The 22,998-nt window shown below is 33.0% G+C and overlaps 3 protein-coding genes across 7 annotated transcripts; all 3 read right to left on the bottom strand.

The window, feature by feature from the left end:
• Positions 1-2,417: 2,417 nt before the first annotated feature.
• Positions 2,418-6,813, bottom strand: LOC114170043 (zeaxanthin epoxidase, chloroplastic-like). 4 transcript variants are annotated; one of them, XM_028055517.2, is made up of 10 exons: positions 6,201-6,813; positions 5,281-5,443; positions 5,116-5,190; positions 4,918-5,018; positions 4,713-4,828; positions 4,241-4,461; positions 3,879-3,961; positions 3,556-3,670; positions 2,830-2,915; positions 2,418-2,744 (listed from the first exon to the last, which is right to left on the bottom strand). In XM_028055517.2, the coding sequence occupies exons 1-10, from the start codon at positions 6,641-6,643 to the stop codon at positions 2,735-2,737; spliced, it is 1,413 nt and encodes a 470-aa protein (XP_027911318.1). In that variant the 5' UTR covers positions 6,644-6,813; the 3' UTR covers positions 2,418-2,734. The 4 variants fall into 4 exon arrangements, with proteins under 4 accessions (XP_027911318.1, XP_027911315.1, XP_027911317.1 ...); XM_028055514.2 differs by having other exon boundaries at positions 2,830-2,936; positions 6,201-6,812; XM_028055516.2 differs by having other exon boundaries at positions 2,830-2,936; positions 4,241-4,452; positions 6,201-6,811.
• Positions 6,814-8,741: 1,928 nt separating this feature from the next.
• On the bottom strand, positions 8,742-14,680 carry LOC114170044 (protein HEAT STRESS TOLERANT DWD 1-like). Its single transcript, XM_028055518.2, has 13 exons — positions 14,300-14,680; positions 13,470-13,534; positions 13,170-13,333; positions 12,776-12,854; positions 12,264-12,440; positions 12,072-12,170; positions 10,374-10,539; positions 10,156-10,262; positions 9,942-10,081; positions 9,781-9,853; positions 9,475-9,590; positions 9,169-9,286; positions 8,742-9,070 (listed from the first exon to the last, which is right to left on the bottom strand). The coding sequence occupies exons 2-13, from the start codon at positions 13,515-13,517 to the stop codon at positions 8,942-8,944; spliced, it is 1,416 nt and encodes a 471-aa protein (XP_027911319.2). The 5' UTR covers positions 13,518-13,534; positions 14,300-14,680; the 3' UTR covers positions 8,742-8,941.
• Positions 14,681-15,468: 788 nt separating this feature from the next.
• LOC114169700 (protein EMSY-LIKE 3-like) lies at positions 15,469-21,019 on the bottom strand. Of its 2 annotated transcripts, none has more exons than XM_028054965.2 (10): positions 20,774-21,019; positions 19,715-19,947; positions 19,505-19,614; positions 19,133-19,385; positions 18,826-19,032; positions 18,673-18,741; positions 17,881-18,123; positions 16,770-16,838; positions 16,596-16,659; positions 15,469-15,817 (listed from the first exon to the last, which is right to left on the bottom strand). In XM_028054965.2, the coding sequence occupies exons 1-10, from the start codon at positions 20,799-20,801 to the stop codon at positions 15,768-15,770; spliced, it is 1,326 nt and encodes a 441-aa protein (XP_027910766.1). In that variant the 5' UTR covers positions 20,802-21,019; the 3' UTR covers positions 15,469-15,767. The 2 variants fall into 2 exon arrangements, with proteins under 2 accessions (XP_027910766.1, XP_027910767.1); XM_028054966.2 differs by lacking the exon at positions 20,774-21,019 and adding an exon at positions 20,477-20,746.
• Between the last annotated feature and the right edge of the window lie 1,979 nt (positions 21,020-22,998).

Below are 22,998 nucleotides of genomic sequence, written 5' to 3' on the forward strand. Positions count from 1 at the left end.
CAACAATAGTGGCTTCCTAAGTTTTTGGGATATGAATTTACAATCCAATATACATAAGCGAAAGAAGATATACTTGTTGATGCTTTATCTAAGAGTTTTATGATGGTTGTTTCTACTCCTGTGCATTATTGGGTTAATAAGGTGATAATTTTGAATCAAAGTGTTCCTCAATTATCCAAAATCTATCAAAATCGCTTACAAGAACAACATTCTTCTTCTGATTATAGTATACATAATGGATTACTCTTGTTGAAAGGCAAATATGTTTTACCTCAAGATCATGCATCAATTCAATAGATTATGAAAGAATTTCATAGCTCGAAAATTGGTCGGCATTCGAGAGTTAATATAACAATAACCAAAATCGCAACTCAAATTTATTGGAAGCATGAGAAGTGATATTAGCAAGTTTGTGAGAGAATGTGCAATTTGTCAACAAGCCAAGGCTGCTCATGTGTTGCCAATAGGATTATTGTAGCCTCTTCCCATTCCTCAACAAATATGGGAAGATATAGTCATGGATTTTATTGTGCAATTATCTCATTCCTAAGGATTTTCCACCATTTTTAAAGTAGTGGATTCACAGTCTAATTTTGGATACTTCATTTCCATGAAGTCTAAATGTAATAGTAAGGTTGTAGTTGAAGCTTTCATTACTAACATTGAAAATATATGATAATGTGTCACAATTTGTTTTATACATAGACATTACATGAATAAAATAAAATTATAACCTTCTTCATGGTAATGCAAATTTGTGTACAAGGACTAAATTTATGGAAAACTATGAAAAAATATTACATCATTCATCCACAACCGAATATCCTGCCTCAAATCAAAATGAAAAGAAAAAAGTAAATAAGACAAAGACAAAGTCTTGTTTAATTGTTCATGTTTCAATCTGGTCCTCATTATGATTGAGAAAACTCTAGCAACGATGTAGAAATGCATGAAACATCTATTACTTTATTGAAAAACACAAAAAAGAAATGTTTATAGATACTCTAATAGAAGTGATACATGTCTTGCAAGTGTAAGAGCAACATAAATTAATCAGAGAATCTCACGCAATTAAATGTACCTTGGTTGTGAGATGAAGAATATCACAAATGTGATTAAGTGGAACTTGTATAAAAGGTATGCAAATCCCAACATTTCCAAAAAGATGTCAAGATTGTACAAGACAAGTCAATAAATTATCTACTTCTTGAAACATTATGTTTTACAACCTAACAAATCTACAAAAAAGAGGTTGACTTATAGACATAGATAATGGTTATACAAATCACACGTTTTTGTGATCGAAAATATCCCCAAGAACTTCAGAAATCACATATTTCTAAAGAAAGAAGAAGGGAATAAAAAAAAAAACTTGTTGCAAATGACATAAGAACTATTGCAATTATGATTCATTCAAGAGTCAAATTAATTTCTCATATTTTATATGTTATTAAGATTAATCAAGATTTGTTAATTGTTAGAGAAATATTATAAAGTGTCTTTTGAAAACAAACTTTCTATGATTAAAAATTCAAATAATCTAAAAGTATTTAAAGTTCACATAAAAGAAAAATGTATCGCTTTAGATTTAATGAAAGAAGAATTAACTAATTAACTAATAAGATATAAAAGAAAGATCAATATAAAAAAAATATGAATATCTCTTGAATCTTGAAGAAATATGATTAAAAAAATAAGAAAAATGGATGAAAAGTCACATTCTAACATCATAATATTTCAATATTTCTTCCATGTGATATGCAATAGAAAAAAAACAAAATACGGGGTTGATAGATAAAATATATAATAAAAAATGTAAAATTCAATGAAGACGAGATTTCATGGGAAAAGAAAAAATAAATAAATAAAGGAAATCAATAATGAAGAATCAAATATAAATTCAAATACATACATATATATATATATATATATATATATATATATATATGTATAAATAAAGATAAGAAAGAACGTTGAAAATATTTGTTTAATACCTCTTTATTTAAATTAATTTATAAGAAATCTTTCAAATTTTTAAAATATCATAATTATTTATTATTTATATTTAGAAAATTAAGATTTAAAAGTATTATAAATATTTACTATTCTATCATATTATAATATAATATATATATATATATATATATATATATATATATATATATATATATATATATATATATATATATATATATATATATATATATATGACATAAATAAAAGAAAATGATAACCTCTTCTATGTATGTCTGTTATATTTCCAAAACCCCAAATCCCAACAATTTATAATGTTGTTTTTATCATTTTGACATTAAACATCAACATTCAATATCGATAGTCTTATTTTTTTAATCTAACTTTTTAATAATGAAAGTATAACAGTGGCAAGACATCATCATTATCATCACCATCCTGTGTCTCTGCAAAAGCAATTCCATATTTTGGTGTAAAACATTCCACACACTATACACAATCCATGCGACTCATAATACAAAGCCATTTCCACTACACATCACAACAACAAAGATTCAATCACTCCTACCCTTTATGAAAATCAAGGTTGTTTTAATTCTTCAAAGATCTATGTCATTATTGAAATCAATAATTACACTTTCTTTCACCCTCAATACATAATAGAAAAAAATCCTACACACCCCAATAAAATTAACTTCAACTGTTATTATCATGTTAAAATTGATGACCCTTTTTTTTTCATCATGTTGCATGTGTGTGTTCACCACAGCCTGAAAAAAGAGACCAAAATCAATATTCAAAACTTCATATGAAAAACAAGAAAGAGGGTTCAAATGAATTCTGCAAAGTTGATACCCATGTCCTGCCATCATCCAAGTAACAAACTGTGGAAAAGTGAACTTGAAAAGGGCTTGAGCCACATGAATTCCAGGGTGCTTTATCTGCATATTTGTTATATTATTCTGAAGATCAAAAGGTCAAGTGTCACAACATTTTTGTTTTGGTGAGTAGATAGAATTGGAGATTTTACACATTTAAATGGACAAAACTTTATATGCAGTTCTTTAGATGCTTTTTGCTGCTATTCTCTTATTCAATGGTGAATACAGACGTTTTTCAGAAAGAAAAATATTTTCACAGAAGAAAAATATTTCAAGCTTTTACCAAGTACATAATCTCATGAGTCTTAACTTTTGCCTCTGTTTAGGACTGTTTTTTCTGTTTTGAAATGTTACATTTTTGTGTCAGTGAGTATATTATAAGAAAAAGTGTATATAGTAGAAGATGAAATGATAAAATAAGTTCCAAATTGTTCTCTATTACATCTTTTTACATTCTTTAAGAAAATTGTCCTATGAGGGCAAAAACAAATTATCAAACAGGTTGGAGTGGAAAAACTTGTCTTGTGGGAACAATTGCCTGCATAAGTCACTATGAGCTTTAATGGAAACGTTCCTGTATGAGCTATCAAGTTGAAACTTTGATTCTACTTTGAGAACAATATTGAAAGAACATAAGAAACTGCATCTAAATTTTGTCTCAATTAAATTCTGCAGGGATGAAGATGAAGAGAGGACATACTGAAAGGGGCCAAAATTTAAATTCAATGTAGGGTTGATAGTTGACTAGCATTTTTGATGCCATTCTGCTAGCTGTGTGTAGCACCCTTACTCTTGGAATTCTTTTCTTCTCATATCTAACAAAAGATGAAGTCACAAAAGTTCAACCAAATTATCAGCATACCAGTTTCAGGGTCATGAATTAAGGTGACAACACATTTAGGAGTTGTAAGAGAATGTGATGCTTTTCACATTCAGATGGTATCAAAAGGGAGAATCATTTTCTGTTTAAAATAACAAATGACATACCAAAGAGGAAAACAAAAGAGAATACAAATATGATACCTTCTAAGGGCTGAGATAACTTCAGACTCATCAGGGTCATGTTCAGAAATCTTGTCAAGCTCAAGTATCAATTGGTAAGAGTCCTGAAAATGTATTACAACAGAAGAAGGGAAATTAAGAGAATACATTTCACACCTTTGATTCTTGTTTTATTCCTGAAGAGGTTAGCTACTTAGGTATAGCTATAGTTTTATAGAGGAATGAAACTGAAAATAAGGCACATTAATAAACAAAATGAAGATTTTAGTTATAACGTATATATTATACATGAAGCACTATATATATATATTAATGCTGCCAGAATTGTGTATTCTGAAGGAAATGCATTTCATTTTGGATGTTGAATGTTGCAGATGACCAACCTCTATTGCCATGCAACCCCCTTGACCAAGATTTGGTTGCATTGGATGAGCTGCATCACCCAACAAAGTCACTCTATCAATTCCCCAAGTGTTTATCATGTCTCTGTCATATATATCCCTCTGCAGAATCATATTCTCTGGTGTTTCTGATATGAGTGCAATCACTTCATTGCACCAATTACCAAAGAGATCCAAAATCCTCTTCTTCTTACCTGCTGAAACTTGGACAAATGAACTTGTTTCAAATTTTCAACCACCATAGCAATTGATACACACAGCACAAATCCAGATTCTCTGCTGAGATTTTGGTATTTGTTTCTCTATTGAGACCTCAAAATACACTGATGTTGATATATAAAAAAAACTTTGAATATATTTTAAAACATTAAAATCAGTATCCATCACTATATTCTGAAAACTTGACAGATAGACAACAGAAATCCAATTTCCATACAACACAAGGTAAACATACCTTCTGGGAAAGGGACATTTGAAGGGGGTTCCCCGTGGAAAGCATACCATTGCATCTTTCCATGGCCAACATCTGAAGCAACAAAGTACTGGTTCATGCCCAAGAACACCCGATACCTTCAATTAATCACCAAATCAGAAACTTCAAACAGTAGAATAGCTTATTAACCTTGTCCTAACATGTTATTTGGGAATGAAGTACCTACCCAATTGTATCAATATATGGTGGTACATAACTTGTTAATCCACTATAGCATGTGAAACCTGAGTAATTTGCTTCTTGGCGCCCAAAGAGTTTCGAACGAACCTGAGAAAACAAAACATAATAGATTGAATGGAAAAAGCAAGAAAAACAAGGAACTGGCTTGAAAACAAAACTGGAAGAGAAGGGTGGTATAATTTACTTCTGACCATATTCCATCTGCTCCTATTAAGATATCACCATCATGTTGCTCACCATTTTCAAGGATCACTCTAACCTGATGTGAGTGGAAAAAACGTCAAAAATCAGAAAAACACTAACACAAGTCTTGTGCAATCAGAAATTAGTTGTTCAGAGAAACTCAAACCTTGCTAGGTTCCTGAATAAAATCCACAACTTTAGATTTGTTTCTTAGTATGTTTGGACCAACTGCATTCACTAATATATCTTGCAGTGTCATCCTACATATGACTAGGGTAAGAGGAAGCCTTTTCCTTGAAGCAGGAGTCAAAAGATCAAACTCACCGAACCTGAAATGGAAAAAAGAAAAAGAAAAGAGAGTGACAATAAAACAAAATTTGTATATTAAACCACCTAAAACCTTCTGAGATGGTCATAAGCAATGTATAGAAAATAAAACTGCAATAATCTAAGATCTCACAGAAGACTTTTTCAAGTACAAGCCTTCAGAAGGCCAAGTTAACATAGTAACTAACATAATTAGCATGCCACAGTACAGTGGTTTCTTTCAACCATATTCAAACACATACTGACTAAAATGAAAATGCTAGCAACACAATCTTTTGAATACAAGTTTTATTACTGACCAAAACTTATTGGAAATCACAAGGTTTTGTGGATTGGATTTTACTTCTTATGTAATGAGTCTCTCCCATGATTCTTAGTTTCCAATAATTTTTAACCAATTGCAGATGGAGAGTGTATTTCTAGTACTCCTAAATTTAAATAGTGTCTGATATATGACAGAACTTAGACAGAGTTCTTCAGGATCTTCTTCTGGCATTATTCTCCTGTTAGAATTGGAGTTTCACATAGGTAATCAGAGTAATCTTTTAGTGCATGCACACCTTTATAACAAAAATTTCTGAGATGAAATGAAACTCCAATTTTAATCAAAGAACAATACAAAAAAAAACAGTCAAAAAACAGTATCTATGCTTTGTCCTATACTATATAGCATATACCATGTTGTCTTATTGAAGTTTCATGTTGTGCTTCAAAGAACAGCAATCAGAGAGAAGAACATGAAGAAACATAAGAAATTACCACTCTCCAGATAGACCATCAGCAAGGCCATTAGTCCTATTGGCAGTGACACAGCCAGCCTCCATTATCTGCCATGCAACACTCTGATCAATGGCTTCCAACACAGCAAGGGCACTGCTCAAGAGTTGAATTGGGCCTCTGTGCCTACCTTCCCCTCTAACAGCACTCAAATCCTTCTCAAACACTTTCACTGCATACCCTTTGTGCTTTGCAGCCAGAGCCAGAACAAGGCCACCAATGCCTCCACCAGCCACCAACACTCTCAGCTTTCTCTTCTCTTCCTCTGAACTTGAAAGAACCATTCCATTCCCACCTTCAACTCTGACTGAACACCTTTTTTCATTCATCTTCTCACTGGGGTATCCATATCTGTATCTGATCGAACCCTGGTGTTGAACCTGGCTACTACTTGTGCATGCACACAGGATCTGCACAGAAGCCATTGATCACCAATGGATTGGATGAAGAATTCAGTAACAGATGGTTGTGAGAGTGGATTTTCTGATGAATTTGGATGAACAAAAACAGTGTCTTCTTCTGCTTCAACACAGTACTCTATTAACAGCCTTAGTGCGCTTTGCCAGTTCTTTTTCTGAAACTCACATAAATTAGACAAACTTCAACACTTTTGCAATATAAATTAAATAAATGGAATTTCTGTGAATCATTAAATATTTTTCTTATTTGGGTTCTTCTTAATGTCTTTTAAATGTTTTATTAACATCACATATTAATGCAATAACTAGTATCATTAAGTGTCTTCAAATATATGATATTTCATTGTGTACCTCTGGACATTAGCGTTTTAATAGGTTCTTTAGACAGATAAGAATTTAAATAAAATAATTTTTTTTCCTTAAGAGTAATTAATTGTTCAGTTTTAAGTAATATCAATTATTTCTTTAATATATTAACTTTCAATAATAACGATCTTTTAATAATATTGTCATTGTTTGTTCTGGTTATTATCCACATTATTATTTTTTTTAAATTATTAATATGTTTAATAAGCAATTTAATTTTTTTATTTAAATTTATAATTTATTTTTATTTACATAATTTTTTTATTCAATTGAGTATCAATTTTTTTTGGGTTAAATATGTTTTTGGTCCCTAAATTTTCAGTAAATTTTGAAATTAGTTTATTTTAAAATTTTTAACCAATTTAGTTATTCATTTTTTCGAAATACGTAAATTTAGTCTTTTTAATCAAATTTTGTTAGATTTATTTGATGTTTTGTATACATTGCACGATTGTATTTGAGTTGTTTATAATGTTTGACACATTTTTGCTTTAATATTAAGTCAAATGCTATTATAAAACGTACTTGAAATATCAAATAAACTTAACAAAATTTGATTAAAAAGACTAGATTCCCATATTTTAAAAGATGAAAGATTAAATTGGTCCAAAGTTTCAAAATGGACTAATTTCAAATTTCACCGAAAATTAAAAGACCAAAAACATATTTATCCCAATTTTTTAATATATTCAATCGATCATCCCACCAAATCGAGACTTATAACTTTTATCTAAGAGTAAAAACTTAATCCAAAAATTAGTATCAAAAGTAAAAGATGAGTTCAATGGAACGATCTAACAAAAAATAATCAGATTTTATCACTTTTACGTGATTACTGTTACAGAAAGGCGTTCGTGTACGTGTCTGGTCCAATAACAATTTAAGGATTGACTTAGACATCAGATGTTACGCCAAAACAGCAGCGACACAATTATTAAGAAAAAAAAACACGTACTAGATAATTCTGTTTTTTTGTCCCAATAACTCCATACAATTTTTTGTATACAAATATAAATTAGCATAGTTTTCGTATGATGTTTTTCTTACATTGATAATGACATGAATCGTTGTTGAAGAAGAAGGACAAATTTACTATATATATATCGCGTCCTTCAACGCGAACACGTAATTAACTTAAAAGAGAAAACTTAATTTTGATATATATTCCCCTTTCACTTAAAGATAGTTTTAGTTTCTCCTACGACTAATTTTCTTATTTTAATTTCTGTAAGAAAAAAATCCCTTTACCATATTTTAACATTAGTAGCTGTTTTTTATTTTAATTTTATATTGTACTTACTAATTGCTTAGAATTAGAGATTTGATGACTATTCATTCAGACACCCATTTGTTGCGAGACAAGTAACCAGGTAATTTTTAGAAAATATTAAAAAATTACTATTTATATATCCTAAACGAATATTAGAGACAAAAAATTATTTTAAATTTTTGGAGAAAAGAAAAAAAAAATCAACTTTCTATAATGACAAGAACACAAATTCACTTAATTTACATACAAGGATGAAACACAATTTTGTTTTTAATAAAACACATCCATTTCAGAAAGACAGAAAATATATTTAATCCTTAAAATACTTACATTGAATATGAAGATATTTAGGAGTCTTTTTCCATGTGATTAGACTATGGAGAGGGGAATCACACAAGTTCACATAAAAATTTAACATCCTAGTTATCAAAATTCCGTACCAATATAACGACAAAATTAAGACAAATATTCGGGTAAATTAGCCTGTTTGTTTCCATTCTAACCTTACTATGAGCATCAGTTTAGACAGCATACACGAAAATTGCATCAAAATCAAGTGAAGCATACAAAGCCAGAGCATGGGCGAAAAAGGAAACAACAAGAACAAAGGCAAAAAAAGAGTACAAAGAAAGTTTCTCCAATATTCAAGTAGATTGCACAGAAACAGCTTATCCATTTGATGGCAGTGTGGTCTGAATATTTGAAGGCATAAGTATGTTGAATCCATCTGCTGCAGTAGAAACAATCATTCCAGGAATCTGTGCGTGCCAATGTAATTCCTTCAGGTCTTTCTGTCCCTGTTTTAATTCAAGGAAAAAACAAACGAATGAACAGTTAATCTGGGAGTTTATTCTACCATTCAGATAAACAGAGTTGGGCATTTGGATGAACTTACCTGGTGAATAAATAATAGTTGGGGAGGCAGATCTTCAGGAGCATTAACTTGTTCTTTGGTTTTAGCTTTAAATTCAGCCTCCTCTTCTTCATCCTTTTCTAATGAAAGGTCCCATATTCTGTGTGAAAGGTTATAAAACTATTTAAATCCCACATCATAATAAAGTACCAAAAAACTAAGGATTTTACCACCAAGTGGTATCAGTCAGCTATTTGGATCCAAGGATACCATAAATTTCTGTGTCCAACAAAAGTTCAGCTATTTTACCACTAAATCTCTCTGAATAGTATCAAAAGTTGTACTTACGTAAGTTGATTATCAGCAGATGAAACGGCCAATGAAGAGGCTTCATGTGGACTCCACTCAATGGATGTGATTGGGTGCTTGTGGTATTCAAAATGTGCTACCAAAGAATCTCCTTCCTGCACATAAGTGAATGCTCTTTTCATGTCAGCTTTAATAACAACAAAAAGTAAATCAATAAGCTGAAACAAATCAAACATCATGAAAGTTACTTTCTAAATCATACTCCCACAATAATATTTCTTCCCCATAATGCATCAAATGAAGCATGTTTACCATCTTTTTGATCGTTATGATGACTACCTATACCTTGAGCAGTCTGAGATCACGAATAGAAATAGTCCCATCATCACTTCCCGAGGCCAACATACAACTAGCCAACCTGCTCAGTACAATATAGCACACAAAGTAATGAAGAGATCTAGAATGGCAATTCATGGAACACCATAGAATTATGTACTAATCAATACCTGTTCCATGATATGACATTCACATCAGCATTATGTGCTTTAAAAGATGCGGCGGGTGACTTCCCCAAACGGATATCCCATATAGCAATATTTCCATCCACAGAACTAGAAGCAAAAACGTGAGGTTCTGTAGGGCTCCACTGCAATTGAACATTACAACTATCACATTTAAAAATAAAGACAAACTAGTAACGTGAGAGATTAGTACACGTACTTGCAGATCTTCGACACTAGCAGCATGTCCAGTAAATGGAGCATTATCAACATTCCATGTTCCAGCAGATGTAGGCTCCCACAGATAAATGCTATTATCACAATCCCCTTAAAAATGAAGATGCTTAATATCACAAAAATATCACAAAATATGAAGACATACCAGGGAAAAATAAAAAAATATAGATAAACTGAAAAAAAAGTAGAACTAAAGATTACCAGATACAAGCCTTCCAGAAACAAGAGGACTCCAGTCTATAGCATAACCTTCGTCTTTGTGTTTAAATTTATGCAATGGGTCCTGATTAAAAACTGCTGCAACTCCTTGGACACCTTCTGTTTCGGTCTCAGCTAGAGCATTGAGATGAGAGCCTAGGTCCCAGACCTACAAATTGTTCTCAAGTATCAAACTATATAAAAAGAAGGCATGGCTTGGAACGGTAAATAAATTTTCTGATAAAAGAGAAGACAGAAAATACACTCCACAATGTTTAACCATAGCAGCTAATAATTTAATAATTTCAGAAATTTAATTATGCTAATGTTAAAATAGGTATGAAATATAGGTAGTTGTTAACATAGGTATTTAATATAGGTAGTTAGCAATGTCTTCCATTTCTCAAGGTGGGTAGTTAGCAATTGTCTTCCATTTCTCAAGGTGAATACAAACGTCCTCAATGTTTCTTTTGTAAAAGAATTGGCCACATTCAAAATAAATGTTTCTCGTTGAATACTTTTCCTAGCAAGACAACAAACATCTTCAATCCAATAAGATTGAACCACATTTTCTAATGAAGAATATAAAAAATATCTCTGTTCAAAGTCGGGTAGCCAAGCACACCCTTTGCATCTCTCAAACCTTGGAATGTTTAAGACTATGGATAAATGACTCAAGTGCTTTTGATCACATTTCTCATAATGCTTCCTTATTTTCTTCCACTTCTCATCCTAAAATTCCTCATGTTATTAATTTAGCCAGTGAACCCAAAGTTACTTCTCAAGGAATTGGTGAAATCTCCCTTTCTTCATCTTTGACCATAAAGCATGTTCTTTTTGTCCCTAATTTTCCTTAAGTCAATAACTAAATCTTTAAAATCTTCTATAACCTTTGATGCAAATTCTTTTATTATACAAGGGTGCAGTACAAGCCCACTGATTAGTGAAGGAAATGAACATTGTGGAAATGCTGAACATATACAATGGCTCAACTAGCAATATCAAAATCTGGGTTGTCAACTCATAGACAAATAATAGCATTCAAAATAAAACTGGACAATACAATTGGCTGAAAAGAACTTGAACCATCAAATAATATACTCCCCAGATTCCCTTTATGAACCTTTTGTCTTAGTTGCATTTTTGGAAGATAATTGTGAAATTAAAATAAGCCTTCGGAAAACATGAAGGAAAATTTTGACACTGCAAAGAACTTAAAAGTGCCAAATAAGAGCTCCTTTCATGAACAAATAGAATCTAAATTCGTTTCAGATTAAACTAAGAAAACTAATCTAATTACTTATTTAGAAAATCACTAGCAATTTTACCAAATATTTCCTTAGTCAAGGTCCAATCCATACATCTCAGAAAACTTAAAAAAGAATTTGTAGTGTAATGTAACTCAGAAATAGCATCCAAAACCATAAAATACTAGGACTTAAGATAATAGTCAATCTTAGCCTTAGCCACGAGTCATTTCGTGAACATTTAGCATTACACTGTCTTAAAACAAAGTCGATATGACTATGAAACAACACTTTTCCATTATATGGCAGTTTTACTTTCATTCATTTTATCACATAACATAATGAACATTGCCAAATCACATGAATTTGCCCTAATTTTTAATTCCAAAGACACAAGGAAACGTTTTCTTGAAATTTATGACAAATTAGAAAACCAAATCTTTAAAAGTCTAACCTGTACATGACCGGTATCAGCCCAAGCTGCACATATATGGGGATTTTGTGGCATGGAGCGTATACGGTTGATACATCCTTGGTGTGCAACCTTTCGTAACTGTAGTCAACCAAGGCATGAAAAAGATAGAATAACCAAATCTAAAGCAGTGAACAAATGAAACGATAAATACTAAAATGAAGAGAAAGATACCTGCAAACTGGGACCCTGAACAACACCTTCATCTTCATCCTCCCTATCAGCATCACTATCACTATCCTCATCCATTTCAGAGTCATCGGTTTCAACTTTAGGTACCGGTTCCCGTCTCTTTCCAGAAATATTTGATACTTTAAAAATTCCAATAGAATTCCAAGAAGGTTTCTCTGCCTGTGGCTCATGCATTTCCATAACATGAGTTTCTCAATCAAAAGAAGCAACATGAAAAAAGACAAAGGAAGCAAAGCAAGTGACCAAATAACTATTTGTTGCTATGCGTTAACTTAACGCATAGCAAGTTAACTCTTCTCGAAATAATTACAAATTATAATAAAGAAAAAAAAAATTGTTTTCAAAACTCAAAAGCCCTCTAAAGGAAAGTTTTCTTATAACCACAAAACCTAATATATGCTACCCCATGTGATATTGCTCATGAATACCAACCACCTTCAATTTCAATAATGAAACATCCTCAAACAAAAATAAATATAAGAAACAACACTGACCTGAGTCCCTGCCATGAAATATACCGTATGTGGAAATTCTGTTCGAACCAAGCCCAGAGAGTCATGTAGAATATCAAAGCTGTCAAATGTCCCAAAACATAAGTAGAAGATTACTTACTGATGACAAGCAAAAATAGAAGAATTACCGATACTAAGCAGAAAGTAAAGCAAATGCCCTGTAAAGTTGGCCAAGATTCTCAATTGAATTGCAATGTCAACTCGAAAGGAACTTTACATAACAACTTATGGTTTCATTATTATCAAAAACAACAGTACAAGCAAAAGAAAAACAGGTTAGTTTATCAAAAAAAGCTCAAAGTTTTTCTCGATTCTGATTCAAACAGAACACCAAAAACACAAATGACTGAACAGAAATAAGAGCCAGGAAAAAGACCTCAAACAGGGCCATCCAATGTGAAAGGCATGAAGCGAATTGTAAGCAGAAGGGTCACACTGAAGCTCTTCACCTTCCTCTAACTTATCCACCCCCGGTTGCCACACCTTCGCTGGAATTTGTGGCGCCAAAGATGGAGAAGACCCACTCTCTTTCTTAGAGCCCTGATTTTTTTTCCATAAATTTAAACAAAAGTAAAGAAAAACAATGAAAATAGTCCACAAAAGACCATAATGAAGTGAGCTTATAATAATAATAATAGTAATAAAAAACAACTTTGTATAGGGAAGGAGATTTAACCTTGTTTTTGCTCTTGGCTTTCTTCCGATGTTTTATTCCGCGAGTCATATTGGATTAGTTTGGAACTGAGAAGATGAAAGAAGATAAAGAAGTCACTAAAGAAATTGCATAACATCTCATTAGGCCAAATTGTACAACAATAATAATAATAATTAGCATATCCCATTTGCACATTATCTCCTATTCAAGAAAGATAAAAATAGAATTGCCTGAATGTACAGGACAACATTATTGTTGAACCATGGGATGTAATCAAATTAATATTCAAAATAACATGTTGCTCGTAAAACTGAAAAGTCAAGGGAAATGTCAAATTCCATACTCAGGGAGTACAAATGAAAGAAACACGATTTGGAACCAAATTTTCACTGAACTGTGTATATTAGAAGGTACATAACTCTGGCAATCAAATGGAAAAGTGCATAATAAATATTTATTTAGACGCGTACTGCTGAAATATAAAGACGATCACACAAAATAACAACAGTAAGGCATAGATGTTAGCATATAGATATCCTATTCCGCAATAATAAGAATAAAACAATATTAATTGCGAGAAAAAAAAAAGAACAGGAAGAAAGGAAACATAAGGTACCTATCCAAACAGAACACTGAAAGAGAGAAAACAAGACATCATTTCACTAAAAAAAATAGAACAGAACATACACTCTCTTTGACATAGCATAACAGATTCCAGAGGATGTCAACAGAGTAGAGACCAAATACGGAGTGTATAATTTAACTTCTGTTACAGGTCCTCAAGACATTCGAAATCAAATTGAAAATAAAAAAGACGAGTTAACAAACTAGACTTAACAAACTAATCCTACCCGGAGGATAATAGCAGAGGAGCAACAGACGAATGCTGAAGGACTGACGCCGGAACGGAGAGAGTCGCTGAGGAACACAAAGAACACAACGAAGAGAACCAACAGAGCAATAACGGACGCGCAACGACTCACGGCGAAAGAGCAACCTCCAACGACGGAGGAGGAGTAGCCGCAGACGAATTGACGAAATGGTAGACGAATCACCAACTTTAAGAACCGATGAATGGAGGAGGATGACGATCACCGGAGAAGGACTGCCGGAGGAGGACCGACGACGACGGAGGATCAGCACGTAGACGAGTGTTACAGAGGAGTGTGTGTGTGTGTGTGTGTCCAAGTGGACGAAAGCGGCAACAGAGAGAATGGAAATTAGGTTCTGATTGTAGAAAATAGCTTTTTAAAAATTTAAGTGGGTTCTTCAATTCACCCTAGCCCCATGTTCGAACCCGCGAGCTGGACCGGTTTAATCTATAATCAGCAAATATAAGTATTTTAAGATTAAATATATTTTCTGTCTTTCTGAAATGGATGTATTTTATTTTTATTTTTATTAAAAACAACATTGTATTTCATCCTTGTATATATTAAGTGAATTTGTGTTCTTGTCATTATAAAAAGTTGATTTTTTTTTCATTTTTCCAAAAATTTAAAAAACTATTTTTTATCACTAATATTTGTTTAAGATATATCAATAGTATTTATTTTAATATCTTTTAAATAAATAGTATTTATTTTAATATCTTTTAAATATTTACCAGACAACGTTGTGTCATAACAAATGGGTGTCTCGTGGAATAGTCATAACATCTGTTATTTATTCTAACATAATAAATTATTAAGTATCATATAAAATTAGAATAAAAAACAACTACTAATGTTAAAATATGATAAACGGATTTTTTTTACAGAATTAAAATAAGAAATTAGCCTTAGGAGAAATTAAAAAGGGGAATATATGGTGTTTGTTGTATAAAGTTGAATACGTGACAAGTTCGAGTTGAAAATTTGGGAATTTTGCATTTATTTCAGACTTAAGTCTAATCCGTCCTCGTTACAGTGTTTTCCTTTGGGGTTTTAGAAAGAGAAGATAAGTAATTAAAAGCGTTAATGTAATTATGGTGACTAGTATGACCTACTTAAAATACTCCTAAGAAACGTCATTAATGAGATTTGGATCCAAAGGTCAATTTGACACATCAAATACAAGAATTTATACACTACCACACATTAATCACTAGTGAGATAGAATTATACAAGTATCAGCTGGTCCTAGGTCAACTTTCAAACTGAAATAAATAATTATTACCAAACTACAATATTTGCCATCCTAGATAATGCCTACAGCTATAAACTGTTAGAGAGGGTAATAATCTTTATGTCATAATACAAGAGTAATACACCCTTTTTTCCAGAATTTCGCACCACATTGCCTCCTCTGCTCATTGTACAAAGTAACACGTCTTCTTCATCACTCTCGATCCATTGATTGAGCATGTGAGAAATGGTGTCCAGCCCCATCTGTACAACCATAACAACATCAATATACTGTTTGGATGAATTTTCAACATCAAGACTTTCATTACAGAGAGATCCGGATAGAACTCAATTACATGTCAGAATCACTAACAAGACAATAAAAGACAATAATTACTGGATGAATTTTCTCCGCCTACCCTTCCAGCATTTCTTTCAATTTGTTTTTGCTTCTATAGGTTCTCCCTCTTTCCCAGCCACACAGGCAAGGTAACCCCAAATCCTCATAATGACAAACATGATTACAGGAATGCCAAACACATTTATTATATTGGAAATTTATTCAAAGAAAAGGCTTCATTGATCTTAGCATCACCACCCGCTAGTAATATACTTTCACGTTTGGTATATGTTTTTTCTTTTTCTTGGAGGGAGGAGAGATGTTTTTCCTGATCTTCAATGGGTCTATAGGGAAGCTTGAAAAGAAATCATTCAAATAATTCAATCTAAACAGAAACTTCTTTGGTTATAGTAACTTCATGGATTTTTTTCAGAGGGCTGATAGTTTCCTATTGTTCATTTGTTTATGGTACTAGAGTTTAAAACCGTTAGGATTATTGATAGGGTTTTGCACATTTTTCTAAGTTTCTTCATTCTATCAACTGTCTTTAGTGGAGCAGCCACTGTATGATCTGCTATACCGCTGTCTGGAGTTGACTACTACACACAGCTACCACAAGTATAATTACTACCATTTAGAGGGTAATTAGGAAAAGACAAAGAATCAGAAGTATTGCAATGAGATACAGAAACTGAGATGTACCACTTTCACCATCAGAAAGATCATTAAGTCTTGCAATTGCATCAATAAGAGCCTGCTCATGATCCTGCAATACATGAAATATAGATCAGGTAATACACGCCAAAAGCAAGAAATTCAAAGAAGTCAATAACCTTAAGTACATATAATAGCAGAGAAATAAAATGGTCCCCTTACCTTCAATACCTTCTTTGCTTTCTCAATTTCAAGGGGATCAGGATGATTTGCACTGAATACCCTCTCCACCTGTGAGTTCACCACAGAAATTTAATATATGGAATAAAGGAGTGAAAAGCAATAAATAACTCCAACGGGCTGCCATGTATTATTAGAATGTGATACGAAATAACTTATCTTGCATTAACTGTTCCATATTAGTTCAGTGTTAAAAAAATGCCTCTTTGAAGTTACTCATAGAAAATAACTGATCGCAGTTGTGTATCAGGGTATATTTGTAATTAGGTAGAACGTTTTGCAGTTTGCGGATAGAGAATACCAAGGTAGTAAAGATTGAGATTATGGTTGGGATCCTAAAGGGCTCAAGATAGTAAATCATGGGATTGTGATACAACTCATTGTAAATCATGGTATGGTCAAGCAATCAGAATTGTGGGATTATAACATATATAGTAGATTCTACTATGACATAATACATGTGTGTGTGTGTGCGACAACAAATAATTTAAATAATTGAAAAAAAAGTTACAACTGTGAGTGAAGGAGAAAAACGTGAAACCGAGTGGTATGCTTTTGCACAGCTTTACATTCTAGTATGATCGAGCAATTGGTCAAGTTTTCTTTTGGGGAAAAAGGTTGCTTGCAGAAAAGAAGAAAGGAGGAACACAAGACCAATAACGTAATTACATGAAACCAATTGTGCATGAAGGAGGTCAACTTATTGGGCTTGAGTTTTCACCCAGAAACCATAGACCCAAGAAGAGTTTTGAGTAATGCAGAACCCCACACCCTAAATCGCGACTCAACACAAAAAGACTGTGATTTGACCATTTACACGATCTTCAACAATGATTCCACCAATCCCACTCTAGCTCGATCTTACATGGGCTCTAAATTGGACATGGTGGGCAAAATCGTGTGTTTCCAAGTTTTTAACCACGATTTTCACTACACTGGAGAATACGCAGTCGGAAACTTTATAGAGACAGCAAGTGAACTGCTATACTTCATGTGATCAGGGCTCAGCAAGACTATCTATTGCTTTATCAATTAAAACCATAAAAGATAAAACTATCTCAAAGAGTGTTCAAATTGAAATGCTTTCCATTACCTCCTTGATTAGTGTGTCTGTGTGAAGTATTTGTATATCATCAGGCGCCTTCTTTCCTATGCCATTTTGTGATGACAAAAAATCTTTTCTGGATTGCCCCTTTGTAGCTCCCCTACCTCTTCCACCTCCAGGAACACCATCCCGTCCAACTGACCTATTCATCCCATGACCAGAGCCCCCAAAACCCCCACGATGATTGATTCCTGGATCCTCACCAACCCACTGAATATCTTCAGGAGATATCTGCAGTTAAAATACTGCATCTGAATTAGCAAAAACAATATATCATTAACAAGTGTTAAACATGTCAATATCAAGACTTTTTAAAACCATATTCCAGGCTGTATTAAACATTCATGAAAATAGGACAATCATGTATTCCATCTTACCAAAATCACAGAAACACAATTGAGAATTAAATGAAAGTTAAAAACAAATGAAAATATTGTTTGCTTCACTAGGGGTTTCTGTTTTATACATGTCAGTGTTACACTAATCAGGTGTATTGAACACACATTACATACTTAATTTTGCTCTCGATTTGGGTTTTGTCAAGTTTCTTAAACCTAGAACCACAATATTTTACGATCTTTAACCATCAATAAAGTGGACCACGAAGCAGCCACAATATCCAGGACTAAAATACAAAAAATGAGATAAAGAAACACATCAAATAATGTAACATCCATCTTACAGTAAGTGTTATAAAAATGAAGTACCAAAAGTAAGTGTTAAAAAGAATAATCCAATAGGCAGATTAAATCAGTTATCACCAGAGGAGGACAGATATACCTCTGAAAGATTAACCCATTCCCATGTTTCATTTGCACTCCCCATGTCATAGACAAGATTATGGCGTCCCTGAAAAAGTTAGGAACAAAAGTGAACATTTAAGCAACATATTAATGGAAAACAAATGCCTAAGTAATTCAGGTTTGTAAATACATCAGCCGGATTGTAGTTTGTGATAACAGCTTCATAAAAGTTATTATCATCAGGCCATCTTGTCCGCACTCTCCTACCAACCAAAGAGTCAAATGATGCTCCTTCTGCATGCTCACCCGTGACAGCTCTATTTGGCACTTGAGTCCTTCCACCTGGTCCAGTGGAAGGGTACTGCTTCATCGAAGAGACTCCAGGTAATATTTGACCCTGCAAGTGAAAGAACAAATCACAATAAACTCAGTGAACGTACATAAAAAGAAAAAAGAAAAAAAAAAAGCACTCAAGATTCTATACAAAACCAACTTACTGGTTTGTGTTTTTTTCCCTTTGATCCAGGAACAGATCCTCGTTTTGCTGCAGAAGAAGATGGTTGGTGGGGTGCACTCACTGTTTGGGGGTGAAACGGGGGAGAAGGCCCGGCAAAAGATCGTGATGGTACGGATGGTGTAATCTTCTGCTTCTTGCGAGAAGCAGAGACTGTGGGACTGGGAACCGAGTCATGAAGACCTTGACCAGTATTAAGTACACCAGGCTGATGGCCTCCCGTCTGTCTCCACTCCCTGGTGTCATTATCCAGTAAAGCATTTATTGACAACAATGACAGTGCATGCATATGTGGAAATTCATGACAAACTACAAAAAAGAATAACAAAAACCGTGCTTCAATATTCAATCAGACCTTATCCTCCGGATCACATCATCTGCATTAACTCGCCCAAGAAGTTCTCTGTGCTCCTCATTCGACAATCTCAGCTCTTTTCTCAGCTCTGTAATCAAACTTTCTTTCTCCTGAAAAACAAAATGTGTCAGGTGTGAATAGAAGTCACTTAAACCTAATAAAAATTTTCAAAAACATTATATTTGTACAAACAACAATAAAAAAGCATACCCAAGTGATGGCATCAGCTTGAGCTTTAAAAGCTCTTAAAACTGAACTGTAAGCCTCTTGCTCAAGCTGATGAATTTGGGTCTCCATATCAATTTCCCCATACATCCTAGGGTACGGAATTGAACCAACAGCAGATCTTCCATTCCCGGCAAGACGTCCCCCACCTCCTCCTCCTCCACCTCCTCCCCTGGAAATTCTATTTTGATGTGTTGGTGGAAGATCATCATCAGTTCCTGAAATCATCACAACCAAGTAAAGCAACATAAAAACCAAGTCCGAACCTTAAACTCAGGAATCAAATATCAACACCCCAATATTTGTCAGCACTGTCAGAAAGCTAAACCCATCCACAGGAAACACACTGCAACTAACACTTCTCTGCATAAGGAGCAGCAGCAGTAACTAACCACACAGCACAAGACACAACCAGCACATAAAAAAAACAACCAGATGCCGTTGCTTTGCCTGGGTTAAACCAATTACAAACTAAAAACAATCCACCAACTTCTCACCATGCACGAATTATTCAAATTCCAACACATTAATGCCAGCATTTGTTTGACCCATTAAGAACTCCGTTAACAGAGCCCATAATCCCCAAGCTTAAATTCAACGTTGGTCAATATCACAGTAAACCACTCAAAGAGAACATAACATAACCCATTCAAAGACAACAGCACGAAAAAAAGAAAAACATTCCAGGATCTCGACTCGAAGCACAGACAGTATCTTTTCGTTCCCCAATTAAACCCCCTGCCTCACCCCCAATTTCAGGCCACGCGAGTAAACGAGCAAGAACCACAAAGCAAAGAGCGTATCTCAGTAGCTGCTCATCGAGGAAAACCAAACAGAAACACAAATCGTCGGACGAATCGATGCCGTAAGTCGTTGCGGCTCCGGCACTTCGGTTATTTTGTCCGTAGGAGTTTCGATTCGGAAAAAATTAAAATAAAGGAGCTGAGGGAGATTGAAGAAGAAGAAGAAGAAGAAGAGAAAAAGAGAAACCCTAACCCTAAACCTAAAAGGAGGAGAGAGAGTAGAGAGAGAGAGAGAGATTACCGCTACTGTCGTAGGGTTCGTAGTCCATAGCCAGCTTGCAGATCGAAGCAATCCGGTGGAGCGATTGGGATTGGAAGAGAAGAAGCGAAGAAAAAACAAAAAGGTTGGGTTTGTGAGTCGGAGAAAATGAATGAGTGTATGAGATCGCGGCGGGTCGACTCGGACTCCGACTCGGACACTCTCAGCCACCGTCACACAACACAAAATTACAAAATACCCTCTAACTCCAATGCAATACAATATCTCAATTTCGCTCTCTCTGTGTTACATAAATAATATATTATTTTTAAAATAACTAGCGTAACAACACAGGCGCTATCGCGCCTGTGTGTATATATTTTTTAAATATACGTGATATTATATTAGTAGGTGATAATATGATAATGTTATTAAGTTAATATATATATATATATATATATATTAGAATTATATTTATTAAAAATAAAGTGAAATATATCAGAACAGATAAAAGAATAACCATTAATAAATAAAGAAGAAGCAGAGACATCTGATTTTATAAAATTTTTGTAAAAGTAACGGTCAATTTTAAAAAATTTAATAAATTGTTATATTTAAAGGGTAAAATCGGTATTTTAAAAAGTGGACACAAAAAGGGGAATCCCCTTTATATATTGTTATAGATTAAATTATCAATTAATATAATTACAAACGGCAAATAATTATAATAAAAATATTAAAAAAATCATTATTAATGGATTATACTTTTAACTGGATTTGGTCACATCTAAATTATAAATGAATCAGGTTAAATCTAAATTTCATCTTCTTCTTTTTTTTTATGAATCAAATTCAGATAAGTCGAATTAGTCCAATGGTTGAAAAAACTCTACTGTTACTTATAGTAGCATCTTCTTGATAGAGTAAATAGTTTGTTGGATATGGTTTAAATATACATAAAGGTGAGAATTTTAACCGAAGGAACAAATATTTAATAATGGAAAATCCACAATAAAGAACCACGAACATCGATTTGCATCTCATCATAACTATTTAAATTCACATGCCTAAACATTATTATGCATTGAATAGATTTAAAGATTTTGCAATTGTTATAAAATGTAGGCTGAACTAATGGATATAAAATGTAGGCTGAATTAAAAAGTTTATAAAATATGTTTTAATTAGAACATTAAGATGTATACTGGCTAAATATAAATAAATCTAACATTAGTGCCTTAAGTTTTTTTGTTTCCAACCGTATTAAAATTGTTCAAGCATCTATTTTTAAAAATATTAAGTTTAATTGATTTCTATAAATAATCAAACTTAAAAACTGATGAATACTATACTCTTCGGTATTCTCTGTCACAAAATTGAACTTTAAAACACAGGCTGAATTATGCGCCTGTGTGTATTTTGAACTTTTTAATTCAGCCTACATTTTATATACATTTTGCAATTTTCTGTTATTTTACAGTTTTCGCTCATCTTCTATCTCCATAACGAAAAACTTTACACTGTTCCTTTGCACAGTGCTTGATAATTTAAGAATTAATTAACCTTCAGATTTCAAAGTTAAAATAATTTAATCTATATATAAACTACAGCTTTTGTTTAGAAAATTATCTTATAGTGGCCACGGTACTTTTTAAAATAAATTAGAATACATTGCGTTAATTTAATTTGAAAACAGATATGAAATATATTACAATGTTCCAGATATGAAGTATCCTTAAGTTGGCTTTGAATCTGGCATGTTTTGGAGGTTCCGAAAGTAAGTGTTTTTGTTGTTCCTTTGTTCATTCATCTCCTTTTCAGGTTCGTTACTTTGTTTCATGAATTTAATTTAACGTTTTGATGCGTCGTTGTGCAGAAGTGATAGTCAAACTTACTGAGTTTTGCGGTTCGTTCGTGATCTTGAAGTGTCAATTACCCAAGGGAGACTTGGAGACCCTGATTTCCATCACCAACGAAGAAGATGTCGCCAACATCTATAACATAAATGAAAAAAGGAAATTGGACAATTACCCAAAGCGAATAATCATAAATGAAAAGGAACAATGGAAAATACCGTTATTGTTTTCTCCAATGAAGTCCAATGAAAATAAATAACATCGACAAAGTGAGTGTGAAAACAAAGACAATAAGCAACGCAAAACAACTTCACGAAAGGAATAGAAATGATGTGGTTGCAGAGAAAAACAAACTGTAAAATAACGGTTACTTTTGAAACAATTTTAAAAATAATAAATAATTTATTATAT

The sequence above is a fragment of the Vigna unguiculata genome, chromosome 11 (assembly GCF_037176805.1).
Source record: "Vigna unguiculata cultivar grain cowpea cultivar isolate G323 ecotype 2 chromosome 11, ASM3717680v1, whole genome shotgun sequence".
In the NCBI taxonomy this organism is placed as follows: domain Eukaryota; kingdom Viridiplantae; phylum Streptophyta; class Magnoliopsida; order Fabales; family Fabaceae; genus Vigna; species Vigna unguiculata.